The sequence below is a fragment of the Nerophis lumbriciformis genome, linkage group LG07 (assembly GCF_033978685.3).
Source record: "Nerophis lumbriciformis linkage group LG07, RoL_Nlum_v2.1, whole genome shotgun sequence".
Lineage (NCBI taxonomy): Eukaryota > Metazoa > Chordata > Actinopteri > Syngnathiformes > Syngnathidae > Nerophis > Nerophis lumbriciformis.
Genome location: NC_084554.2, coordinates 24,356,821 through 24,370,288, shown reverse-complemented (window position 1 = coordinate 24,370,288; position 13,468 = coordinate 24,356,821). Strand labels below are relative to the sequence as shown.

At 43.1% G+C, this 13,468-nt stretch overlaps 1 protein-coding gene across 1 annotated transcript; it reads left to right on the top strand.

Annotated features, from left to right (window-relative positions):
- Positions 1-599: 599 nt before the first annotated feature.
- On the top strand, positions 600-12,535 carry LOC140678935 (uncharacterized). Its single transcript, XM_072913407.1, has 4 exons — positions 600-761; positions 9,076-9,285; positions 10,268-10,397; positions 11,742-12,535. Exons 1-4 carry the CDS (start codon positions 600-602, stop codon positions 12,533-12,535), a joined length of 1,296 nt encoding a protein of 431 aa, XP_072769508.1.
- The last annotated feature ends 933 nt before the right edge of the window (positions 12,536-13,468 follow it).

The window sequence follows — 13,468 nt, the reverse complement described above, 5'->3', positions numbered from 1 at the left end:
CAGTGCTCTGGATGCATAGGCGACAGGTAGCCACTGCTCTTCATGTTGCTGCAGTAGCACTGCTCCCAGGCCGTACTGCGATGCATCTGCCGAGATCCTGGTGCTCTTCTCGGGGTCATAAAACTTTAACACAGGCTCCTGTGTAAGAGTCTCTTTCAGTTTCAGAAAACATTGTTCTTGCTCGTGGGACCATATCCATTCATTCTTTTGTTCAAGAAGACTCCTGAGAGGTGCTGACTGTGTTGACAGTTGTGGGACAAACTTGGCAAGATAGGTGACCATCCCTAGGAAACGTCTGACCTCATCTTTGTTGGTTGGCCTTTCCATGTTGATGATTGCTGAAGTTTTTCTCGGGTCTGGCTTCACGCCCTCTTCACTCACAACATCTCCCACAAAGGTAAGTGACTTCACTCCAAACTCACATTTTTCTTTGTTAAGTTTCAGGTTCATCTCCCTTGTCTTGTCTAGCACTTGTCTCAGTCTTTCGTCGTGTTCTTTTCGGGTTGAGCCCCACACTATGATATCATCCATCATTGTCACAATGTATGTGCTCTAAAATCATGTGAATGGTCTTATGATATACTTCAGGCGCTGACAAGATGCCGTATGGTAGACGAAGAAACCTGTACCTGCCCTCCGGGGTGTTAAATGTGCACAGTCTTGAACTCTCCTCGTCAAGCTTCATCTGCCAGAAACCTGATGAAGCATCTAATTTGCTGAACCATTTTGCTCCAGCAAATTGTGCCATGATCTCTTCCCTGGTTGGTAACTTGAAGTGCTCTCTTCTGATCGCTTTATTTAAGTCTCTTGGATCCAAGCATATTCTTAGGGCACCTGTTTTCTTTTGCACAACAACCAGCGAGCTGACCCATTCAGTTGGCTCATCTATTCTTTTAATGACTCCCAACTTTTCCATTCGTGCTAGTTCATCTTTCAGTTTTTCCCGCAGAGCAAATGGGACTTTCCTGCACGGGTGCACAACAGGAAACACATTTTTATCTACACATATTTTATGTAGTCCAGGTAGACATCCAAGTCCTTGAAAGCAGTCCTTATACTCTTCCATGAGTGTGTCCTGAGCATTTGTAGTTTCTTGAGATGTCACCACAAACACTCTTTTGACAAGATTGAGCTTTGTGCATGCACTGAGTCCCAGGATTGGTTGTACACTCATATCCACGATCAGTAGCTGTGCTCTCATTTGTCGACCCTTGTGTTTAAAAGTTGCAATACATCCGCCTTTAACAGGAACTCGTTCTCCAGTGTATCCACTTACTTTGGTTTTTACTGGATGGATTTTGCTCTTTACAGTCAGTGTTTTGTAATCTTCCAAAGATAGCAGGTTTACGTGAGCACCTGTATCTAACTTGAATGGTATTGTCGTCTGATTCACTGTGATTGGAACAATCCATTCTTCTTTTTCAATTGTGCATGCTTGCACCACATTGACAAGAAACTCCTTATCATCATCTTCTTCAACTGTGTGAACTTTCTGTCTTGAAGCTGCTTTGCAACACTTTGCATAGTGATTGCTCCTTCCACTGTTGTTACATGTTTTTCCATATGCAGGACAATATTTTGGCTTCTGGCTGCCTCCACATTTACCACATTTAAATTCCACAGATTTGTCTTTTTGATCCTTTTGTTTGGTAAACATTTTCTTTTTCCATTGTTCTTTATGTATGGCATGCACTGTTGTTTCACCTCTCCGTAGCTCTTTTGCTTGAGCTCTGGTGGTCTCAACTGCTCTACACATACTGACACACTTATCTAACGTAAGCCCAGTTTCTCGAAGCAGTCTTTCTCTCAGTGCATTATCCATTGTACCACAAACAATCCTATCTCTCACTAATGAGTCTCTCAGAGTGTCAAATTTACATGTTTTGCTTAGTGTATGAAGCTCTGCCATGTACTGATCAAAAGGTACTCCTTGCTTTTGGTCATGTGTGAAAAACTTATACCTCTCAAATGTCACGTTTTGACGAGGCACAAAGTATTCTTCAAACTTTGTCATTAGCTGTTCCAAAGTCAAATTAGCTTCATCCAGCTGAAAGCTATTATATATGTCCAAAGCATCTTCTCCAATAACATGCAAAAGTATATGAGCTTTCAGCTTTTCATTATCACCTCCTGCTCCGCTTGCTGCTAAATATATATTAAATCTTTGCTTAAAACGCTTCCAGTTATCAGCAAGATTAGCAGTTAGTAGCATTGGGCTAGGTGGACTTAGCTTTTCCATGACTGCACTTTGGGGTAAGTTACCGGGACTCCACAGCTCTTTGTGTTGTTGGCTTTCCTCCAACTCGGGCACAAGATCCTCTTCTATTTGTTCAATTTGTCCCTTGTCCTCTGTGTCACTTTACCGCCGCTCATAGTCTTCACACACCGTAGCAAACTCCTCAGAAATGTGGCGTCCTTCGCACGTTTTCACTCACGCGACCAGAGACATCTTCCTTCCTCTCGTCTTTTGTGGCTCCCTCGTGGCAAACATTCCGTCCGACGCTGCTCACGGCTACTTCTGACACCATGTGTTGTCTGTCTATTAGTAAATAATGCAGACGAGGCGTGTTGGCTGAGTTCTAAACGTTTACTCATAAAGCGTGCTCATAACCACATTCTAGCTGCAGGCATGGCCACATACCACCTTCCGGGCTGCCACGCATGCTCATCATTCCTGTTGCATGCTGGGTAGTGTAGTTCTTATATTCCCTGGCACATAACATCACATCTGTGACTGGGTGCTGAACTTTCTCACAAACCGGCCCCAGTCAGTCAGAGTCGGCAACCAGACATCAGGCACAAAGGTTCTAAGCACAGGGACCCCCCAAGGCTGCGTGCTGAGCCCCCTGTTGTACACCCTCTTCACACACGACTGTGTGGTCTCCCAGAACAAAACCAGTATCATCAAGTTTGCAGATGATACTACGGTCGTCGGACTAATCACCGGGAGAACTGATGCAGCATACAGAAGGGAGGTAGCGGAACTGGTGGCCTGGTGTCAGGATATTATTATCTTCTTGAACACAGACAAGACCAAAGAGATGATTATTGACCCACGCAGAAGGAGTGCACAGTACACACCTCTGTACATAGGGGAGACAAAGGTGGACAGGGTGAAAACCTTTGAATTCCTCGGGACCCGCATCAGCGAGGACCTCACCTGGGCTCACAACACCCAACAAACAATAAAGAAAGCCCAGCAGCGACTGTACTTCCTAAGAAGGCTGAGAAAATTTGGCATGCCACCCAAAATTCTCAGCAACTTCTATAAAAGGTTGAGAGTGTCCTTACCAGCTCAATCACGGTCTGGTATGGAAACTGCGCTGCTAAGGACAGGAAGGCACTCCAGCGAGTGATTAAAACTGCTCAGTACATATCAGGAGCAGCCTTCCCCTCTCTACAGGACATGTACTCTATCAGGGCCACCAGGAGAGCACACAAAATCATAATGGACAGTACACACCCCCAGCACAGTCTCTTCAGCCTCCTACCATCAGGCAGACGATACAGGAGCTTGAAAGTCAGGACTACGAGACTGACAAACAGTTTCTACCCACATGCCATCAGGCTTGTGAATGCTAACTTGTGAATGCTAGCTCCCCGAGCTACACCCCCCCTTTTTACTTTTGTCTCTTGAACAAAAGACAGCTACCATGACCACCCCCGAACTGTGAACCATCACTGTAGACACTTTCACCTTTGATCACTAAATACACTTAACTGTGGCTGTGACCCAATGTCACCTCCATATTTATACTGTTGACTGTGAATCAGAATGTGCAATAATGTTATGTTACTCATTGTGCCTTGTATATAAATTTTTTATTTTTTATTTTAGCTAAGTACCTTGTGACTTGTTGAAGGGTAGACTAGCAAAGTAAGATTTTTATTGTACGGCAAACAGTCTGTTTAACTGTGCTTAACCGCTGCTGCCCACTGCGCACCACTGCTCCCCTCACCTCCCAGGGGGTGAACAAGGGATGGGTCAAATGCAGAGGACAAATTTCACCACACCTAGTGTGTGTGTGACAATCATTGGTACTTTAACATACAGTATAACAATAAACAATCTTGAATCTTGAATCTTGAATGTCCATCAATTAGCTTCTCTGACTGTGATACCGTTTCCATGAGGTGTTTGTCTTCAGATGACATCTCCACTTTTTCAGTCATATATTGCTCAGGGAAGTCAAACTTCATCTGCTGCTCCATGATTTTCTCCAGCGTTACCACTGATATCCTGTTTACCTGTGGCCACTCAGCATCTCCCTTGCTTTTGTTTTCTTCTTTCTTGTCCAGCTAAGTAGAGTCTTTACTGCATATGGGCCATTTCCTTCATTGTTCAGAACCTTCCAAGGTTTAAGTGCCTTTGGTACGTTTGTTCCTTTTAACAAGCCTATTCTTCCATCAATATGTGTCAGCTGAACCTCCTTCAAACATGGCCACATCATTTTGTTGAGAAATGTTTTTTTCTTTTAACTGGAATCTCAGTTTGTGTGAAGACTTGTGGGAGCTTTAAGAAGTTGTCTTCATCTAAAGCGCTGACCTCTAGTCCGTTGACAACATGTTCACTGACTATCCCTTCCTTTCCCATGGTGCAGAGCATAATTTTTTGTAATTTTTCCTTCTATCTTAAGACTTCTCATCAGCTCCTCCGTACAGAAGGTTCCAGTGCTTCCTGGTTCTAGGAACGCATATGATTCTACTACTTTGTTGCTCCTCCAACACTTGAACTTTACTGAAACGATTGACAGTGCACAAGCCACTTCTCCGGCCCCAGTCCAACCACAAGTTTCATTACTAATGGGAGCTGAACCCTGGTCAGGTTTCTTACTGTTTTCATTTTGTCTGTCCAAATGCAAAACGGTGGGATGTTTCTGAGAAAATTTTTGACAAATATGTCTTTGTTGACATCCTTTAATTAAATGTCCTGTTTCCTTGTGAGGCTTCTGTTTAACTAGAATGCAACTCATTTCTGAGCTATTGCAAAGCACGCCACCCTGTGTTCCATCCAAACAACTTTTTTGGCGAAAATCCCAATTTTCTGACTGCCCATGTCGAAAGCTGCACTCACTACTTTGCTGTGAAATCTTTTGGTAAATATTTGTGCCTGTTTTCACTTCAACGGCAGCTGCACAAACTAAACAATTCTCATTCAGCACCGCAAGCTTTGCGATAGCAGCAGCTATAGCTGTTTGCAACTCCAACTCCCGCCCTGCGATGAAGTGGCGACTTGTCCAGGGTGTACCCCGCCCACCGCCCGAATGCAGCTGAGATAGGCTCAAGCACCCGCCGTGACCCCGAATTGGATAAGCGGTAGGAAATGGATGGATGGATGGAACTCCAACTCGTCTTTTCTTGCCTTAAGCATAGCCTATTCTCTTTCAATCAATCAATCAATCAATCAATCAATGTTTATTTATATAGCCCTAAATCACCGGTACCGGTCCGCGGACCGATTGGTACCGGGCCGCACAAGAAATTAAAAAAAACATATAATAATAATCATTATTTATTTATTTTTTTGTTTTTATTAAATCAACATAAAAAACAACACAATATAAACAAACCCCGTTTCCATATGAGTTGGGACATTGAGTTAGATGTACATATAAACGGAATACAATGATTTGCAAATCCTTTTCAACCCATATTCAATTGAATGCACTACAAAGACAAGATATTTGACTCATAAACTTTATTTTTTTTTTGCAAATAATAATTAACATAGAATTTTATGGCTGCAACACATGCCAAAGTAGTTGGGAAAGGTCATGTTCACCACTGTGTTACATGGCTTTTCCTTTTAACAACACTCAGTAAACGTTTGGGAACTGAGGATACACATTTTTTAAGCTTCTCAGGTGGAATTCTTTCCCATTCTTGCTTGATGTACAGCTTAAGTTGTTCAACAGTCCGGGGGTCTCCGTTGTGGTATTTTAGGCTTCATAATGCTACACACATTTTCAATGGGAGACAGGTCTGGACTACAGGCAGGCCAGTCTAGTACCCGCACTCTTTTACTATGAAGCCACGTTGATGTAACGCGTGGCTTGGCATTGTCTTGCTGAAATAAGCAGGGGCGTCCATGGTAACGTTGGATGGCAACATATGTTGCTCCAAAACCTGTATGTACCTTTCAGCATTAATGGCGCCTTCACAGATGTGTAAGTTACCCACGTTTTGGACACTAATACACCCCCAAACCATCACAGATGCTGGCTTTTCAACTTTGCGCCTATAACAATCCGGATGGTTCTTTTCCTCTTTGGTCCGGAGGACACGACATCCACAGTTTCCAAAAACAATTTGAAATGCGGACTCGTCAGACCACATCTTAGATGAGCTCAGGCCCAGCGAAGCCGAAGGCGTTTCTGGGTGTTGTTGATAAACGATTTTCGCCTTGCATAGGAGAGTTTTAACTTGCACTTACAGATGTAGCGACCAGCTGTAGTTACTGACAGTGGGTTTCTGAAGTGTTCCTGAGCCCATGTGGTGATATTCTTTACACACTGATGTCGCTTGTTGATGCAGTACAGCCTGAGGGATCGAACGTCACGGGCTTAGCTGCTTGCGTGCAGTGATTTCTCCATATTCTCTGAACCCTTTGATGATATTACGGACTGTAGATGGTGAAATCCCTAGATTCCTTGCAATAGCTGGTTGAGAAAGGTTTTTCTTAAACTGTTCAACAATTTGCTCACGCATTTGTTGACAAAGTGGTGACCCTTACCCATCTTTGTTTGTGAATGACTGAGCATTTCATGGAATCTACTTTTATACCCAATCATGGCACCCACCTGTTCCCAATTTGCCTGTTCACCTGTGGGATGTTCCAAATAAGTGTTTGATGAGAATTCCTCAACTTTATCAGTATTTATTGCCACCTTTCCCAACTTCTTTGTCACGTGTTGCTGACATCAAATTCTAAAGTTAATGATTATTTGCAAAAAAAAAAATGTTTATCAGTTTGAACATCAAATATGTTGTCTTTGTAGCATATTCAACTGAAAATGGGTAGAAAATGATTTGCAAATCATTGTATTTCGTTTATATTTACATCTAACACAATTTCCCAACACATGGAAACGGGGTTTGTACATTATATATCAATATGGATCAATACAGTCTGCAGGGATACAGTTCGTAAGCACACATGATTGTATTTCTTTATGAAAAAAAAAAAAAAAAAAAAAAATATTGTGGGACAAGTTTTCAAGCGTTGACCGGTCCGCAGCTACAAAAAGGTTGGGGACCACTGCTTTAAGAGACACGTGGCTGACGTATTGAACGCCAACCTGGGATATTAAGCACTGTGCTTTGTTCTCTTATTACCTTGTGTTAAAACAACAACTTAAATATATAATTCACAGATTTAATCTTTATCATATAATTAGTCAGTTTTACATATCTTTGAGAAAAAAGAGCTATTCTTTAAGTGAGAATATAGTTTTTATGAACATTTCAGCCTTTCTAGCTGATTGCAGATGAGAGGTATGATTATATTATTATGCATGAGGGGAAACAAATCTTTAGAAAAGGGGTCTGCTGCCACAGACTAATTTTCCCTCAGTGCTGGTCTCTGCAATGACTGATTGTGAGCACTGGAGTAAGCCTTTCACAGCATTATTTATTGTCAAGCTACTCCCAGGCGAAGCTCCAGGCACTTCCTTTTGGGGCTAGAATGATGCTAAGGGGGCCGCACTCAGCTTAATATCTAATGTGGGGGCAAGTTAAAAGGTAAGGTTATCATATGTAAAAGCCATTTTCTGGGTGTTTCCTTCCAAATGAGCTCTGCTAATTTCATGGGCGGGATAATGGAGGAATGTTGTCTGGAGGGTAAGTAGGCACAACTTGCAGGAGATATCAAATCTGCATAGAAAGCATATTTGTTGCTGCTCTACTTCTGCTGTAATTTTCAATTTTGGTGCAATGTTTTACTACAGATTGAAGTCATGCCAATGAAAGTATTGTACTTTATGTAGTGGTGGTCATTTATTGATTTACACAGAGTACCGCGTATCTGCTTGGTGTATAATTTTGTAATTTAAAATTATTAAGTATATGTTTATATGTTCCACAAGGTATTAAGTAATTAAGCTTGATTAAAATAATATACATTGATCAATAATATGATTTGGTCTGCATTGCATACAGCAGTGTTTCTTAGCGCCTAGAGCAGGGGTGTCAAACTCAAATACAGAGTGGGACACAATTTAAAACTGAACAAAGCCGCGGGCCAAGGTTGAACAAATAATAATAATAATAATTAAAATATATCAATGGCATATAAAATACAATTTAAATAAAAATGTAATGCCTCTTTTCTATTTGCAGCCTTCTGAGGTAATATCAACATTAACTTTTTCCACAGGCTAATAAATTAGAAAAGAAAATAACAATGAATAAACCAACCATTCAGGACTTTAAACTGCTCAGTTTGCAACACACTGATCTAATCTGATGTGCCCAAGCCAGATACCTGCCATCTTTTCTTGGATGCTAGTTCATTAATGTCGGGGCACAGGCTTTGAGCTGAGGCATCTTTCATTATCGAACAAAGTTGTTCATCAGTCATTATATCTCGTTCACCCGGACCACAGTCTTGGGGGCGTGCTTTAAAGACACTGCGTTTATCGTCCTCCACGAGCTGTCGTCACGTCTGCTTTTCAACCATTCCAACAACTTGCCGGCCCGATCACAAAATATGTGCGACTTCAACACGCACACACGTAAATGCAATGCATACTTGATCTTCAGCAATACAGGTTACACTGACGGTGCCGGTATAAATAACTTTAACACTGTTAGAAATATGCACCACACTGTGAATCCACACCAAACAAGAATGACAAACACATTTCGGGAGAACATTCGCACCGTAACACAACATAAACACAACAAAACAAATACCCAGAATCTCATGCAGCCCTAACTCTTCCGGGCTGCAATATACACCCCCGCTACCAACAACCCCCCCCCCCCCCCCCCCCCCCCCCTCCGTGCGTCGGTTGAGGTGGGCGGGGTTGGGGGGGCAGGGTTTGGTGGTATGTATTGAAGGTCTGTATACGCAAGCGGGAGGTCCGTGGGGGCTGGAGAGAGAGAGGTCGAGAGGTCTGTGTCCAAATCGGGGTTGGGTATCGAGGGAGGCAGTCCGAATCCAGATGGGTCCAGGGAAGTAAGGCGCACAGCTCACGGCAGCATCTGCCGCTAGGTGACATCATACGCAAATACGGTGTAAGCTTTCAATGTTATGCTGATGATACCCAACTCTACATGCCCCTAAAGCTGACCAACACGCCAGATTGTAGTCAGCTGTGTGATGTTATGTGAACAAAACCATGAACAAACCGTTGAATGACTGTCCAGTACGAATACAGCGCATGCTAATTCGACTGCAAAAATATGACGTGCATATGATATATACACAAGGAAAATATATGTACACAGCTGACACATTGTCTAGAGCAGTGGATAAGAGAGAACTTGCAGACAGTGAAAATAGCACAGAGATACAGGCATATGTAGATATGGTAGTGACATCTTTGCCGGTGACTGCAGACAGAACAGAACAAATACGGAGAGAGACTATTGCAGATGAAACTATGAAAGAACTCAAGAGCACAGTACAGAATGGAAAGGCAAACCAACAAAGATGAGGTCAGACGTTTCCTAGGGATGGTCACCTATCTTGCCAAGTTTGTCCCACAACTGTCAACACAGTCAGCACCTCTCAGAAGTCTTCTTGAACAAAAGAATTATGATGATAAGGAGGAGTTTATTGCCAATGTGGTGCAAGCATGCACAATTGAAAAAGAAGAATGGATTGTTCCAATTACAGTGAATCAGACGACAATAACATTCAAGTTAGATACAGGTGCTCACGTAAACCTGCTATCTTTGGAAGATTACAAAACACTGACTGTAAAGAGCAAAATCCATCCAGTAAAAACCAAAGTAAGTGGATACACTGGAGAACGAGTTTCTCTTAAAGGCGGATGTATTGCAACTTTTAAACACAAGGGTCGACAAATGAGAGCACAGCTACTGATCGTGGATATGAGTGTACAACCAATCCTGGGACTCAGTGCATGCACAAAGCTCAATCTTGTCAAAAGAGTGTTTGGGGAGACATATCAAGAAACTACAAATGCTCAGGACTCACTCATGGAAGAGTATAAGGACTGCTTTCAAGGACTTGGATGTCTACCTGGACTACATAAATATGTGTAGATAAAAATGTGTTTCCTGTTGTGCACCCGTGCAGGAAAGTCCCATTGCTCTGCGGGAAAAACTGAAAGATGAACTAGCGCGAATGGAAAAGTTGGGAGTCATTAAAAGAATTGATGAGCCAACTGAATGGGTCAGCTTGCTGGTGGTTGTGCAAAAGAAAACAGGTGCCCTTAGAATATGCTTGGATCCAAGAGACCTAAATAAAGCGATCAGAACAGAGCACTTCAAGTTACCAACCAGGGAAGATATCATGGCACAATTTGCTGGAGCAAAATGTTTCAGCAAATTAGATGCTTCATCAGCTTTCTGGCAGATGAAGCTTGACGAGGAGAGTTCAAGACTGTTCACATTTAAACACCCCGGAGGGCAGGTACAGGTTTCTTTGTCTACCATACAACATCTTGTCAGCGCCTGAAGTATATCATAAGACCATTCACATGATTTTTGAGCACATACCCGGAGTTGAGACAATGATGGATGATATCATAGTGTGGGGCTCACACCGAAAAGAACACGACGAAAGACTGAGATAAGTGCAAGACAAGACAAGGGAGGTGAACCTGAAACTTAATAAAGAAAAATGTGAGTTTGGAGTGAAGTCACTTACCTTTGTGGGAGATGTTGTGAGTGAAGAGGGCGTGAAGCCAGACCCGAGAAAAACTTCAGCAATCAACAACATGAAAAGGCGCAACAGGGTTCAGCTGGACCTACCAAACTGGCTGACACGGAGCCTGACCTTGCTGACCAAGGACTGACAGCCGTGTCCGCGTCACCTGCTGTAGAGAGACTGCCTAGGCCAAAGAGACATGTTCAGCCACCAAAGAGGCTGATTGAGACTTGTTAAGGACTCTCAGGTTTTGAGAGTTAAACAAAAAAATAAAAAATTGTTGACATAACTGTTTGTTATGATGCTTTATTTCTTTATTGAAAGAAATGTCTATGAAGAGAAAAGTTAGTTGCACAGGTAGTTACAATGCTAAAAAAAATGAAAGAGTTTAAGCTAGAAAAAAAAAAACACTTTATTGAGCTAAACACTATTTCTTTATAGGGGGAAAGATGTGATGTTATGTGCCAGGGAATATAAGAAATACACTACCCAGCATGCAACAGGAATGATGTGCATGCGCGGTAGCCCTAGAAGTGTTGTTGGATGTAGCCATGCTACTGCAGTTAAGCACACAAAATGAAATAGTCTGGAAAACACACAAGACTTTGTAACAACACGTGTGCGAGGAGTCATCAGTTGAACAACAATGCACTGTTGGTTAGAACCTTTGTAAATGTATGCTTTCCATGTGACTTCTTACCACCTGCTCAGCTCTAATTGGCCTTTCAGCATTACTACCACTTGTAAATACTCTTTGTTTTCCTTGATGAGCATGCGCGGTAGCCCTAGAAGTGTTGTTGGATGTAGCCATGCCGGCAGCTAGAATGTTGTGATGAGCACACTTTATGAGTAAACGTTTAGAACTCAGCCAACACGCCTCGTCTGCATTATTTACAAATAGACAGACAACACAAGCTGGAGGCATGTCATAATGAAATTGAACAATGGATGTCCGCTAACTTTTTGCAACTCAACGCTAAGAAAATGGAAATGCTGATTATCGGTCCTGCTCGACACCGACACCTATTTAATAATACCACCCTAACATTTGACAACCAAACAATTACACAAGGCGACTCGGTAAAGAATTTGGGTATTATCTTTGACCCAGCTCTCTCGTTTGAGTCACACATTAAGAGTGTTACTAAAACGGCCTTCTTTCATCTCCGTAATATCGCTAAAATTCGTTCCATTTTGTCCACTAGCGACGCTGAGATCATTATTCATGCGTTCGTTACGTCTCGTCTCAATTACTGTAACGTATTATTTTCCGGTCTCCCTAAGTCTAGCATTAAAAGATTACAGTTGGTACAAAATGCGGCTGCTAGACTTTTGACAAGAACAAGAAAGTTTGATCATATTACGCCTATACTGGCTCACCTGCACTGGCTTCCTGTGCACTTAAGATGCGATTTTAAGGTTTTACTACTTACGTATAAAATACTACACGGTCTAGCCCCATCCTATCTTGCTGATTGTATTTTGCCATATGTCCCGGCAAGAAATCTGCGTTCAAAGAACTCCGCCTTATTAGTTATTCCCAGAGCCCAAAAAAAGTCTGCGGGCTATAGAGTGTTTTCTATTCGGGCTCCAGTACTCTGGAATGCCCTCCCGGTAACAGTTAGAGATGCTACCTCAGTAGAAGTATTTAAGTTCCATCTTAAATCTCATTTGGATACTCAACCCTTTAAATAGACCCCCCCTTTTAGACCAGTTGATCTGCCGTTTTTTTTTCTGCTCTGCCCCCCTCTCCTTCGTGGAAGGGGGGGGGGGGGGGGCACAGGTTCGGTGGCCACGGATAAAGCGCTGGCTGTCCAGGGTCGGGACTCAGTGTGTACAACTCGTCTGTGCATCAGTTGGGTACGTCTTTGCGCTGCTGACCTGTCTCCTCTCGGGATGGTCTCCTGCTGGCCCCACTATGGACTGGACTCTCACTATTATGTTGGAGCCACTATGGACTAGACTCTCACAATATTTTGCTAGATCCACTCGACGTCCACAAGGTTTCTCATTGTTATCCCATTTGGTTGAGTTTTTTCTTCCCCTGATGTGGGATCTGATCTGAGATGTCGTTGTGGCTTGTGCAGCCCTTTGAGGCACTTGTGATTTAGGGCTGTATAAGTAAACATTGATAGATTGATTGATTGACTTCCAAGGCGACGGAGGGTATCTGAGGGAACAAGGGAGATGACAAAGGCAGGTGAGCACGAGGGCAGAGATCACACAGAGAGAGATACAGAGAGAGAGAAGCTAGATACGTGTGGCTTACAGTACTGCAACATGAACCTACGTTCCGCCACAGGAACGAAGATTGCGCCGGCTTAAGAAGGCAGCTCATTCATCACGGGCAGGTGCGCAGATTGCAGATCTCCTGCAGCCTTGCGGAGGCGCGACCGTAGCGGAGAGGGAATGCCCGTGGGCGTGGCCCGCGGTGCTTTCACTGGAGCGCACAGATTAATGAGAGGCGGCAGGTATCTGAACCGTAACAGTACCCCCCTCCTTATGTGAGGCTCCCGAGGAGCGTCGAGGTGCATTAGTGTGAGTCCTGTAGAAGTCCTCCAAAAGTGATGGGTCAGCCAAGTAGGAGCCCGGAACTCAGGATCGGTCCTCAGGACCATAACCCTCCCA

Bases quoted from the DNA above. Each gene is read 5' to 3' on its own strand.
- LOC140678935 (XM_072913407.1), top strand. From the start codon at position 600: ATGCCGTATGGTAGACGAAGAAACCTGTACCTGCCCTCCGGGGTGTTA. The intron at 762-9,075 runs GTTGGTAACTTG...TGTATACGCAAG, and splicing joins GTGCCATGATCTCTTCCCTG to CGGGAGGTCCGTGGGGGCTG. The intron at 10,398-11,741 runs GTGCCCTTAGAA...ATTTACAAATAG, and splicing joins GGTTGTGCAAAAGAAAACAG to ACAGACAACACAAGCTGGAG.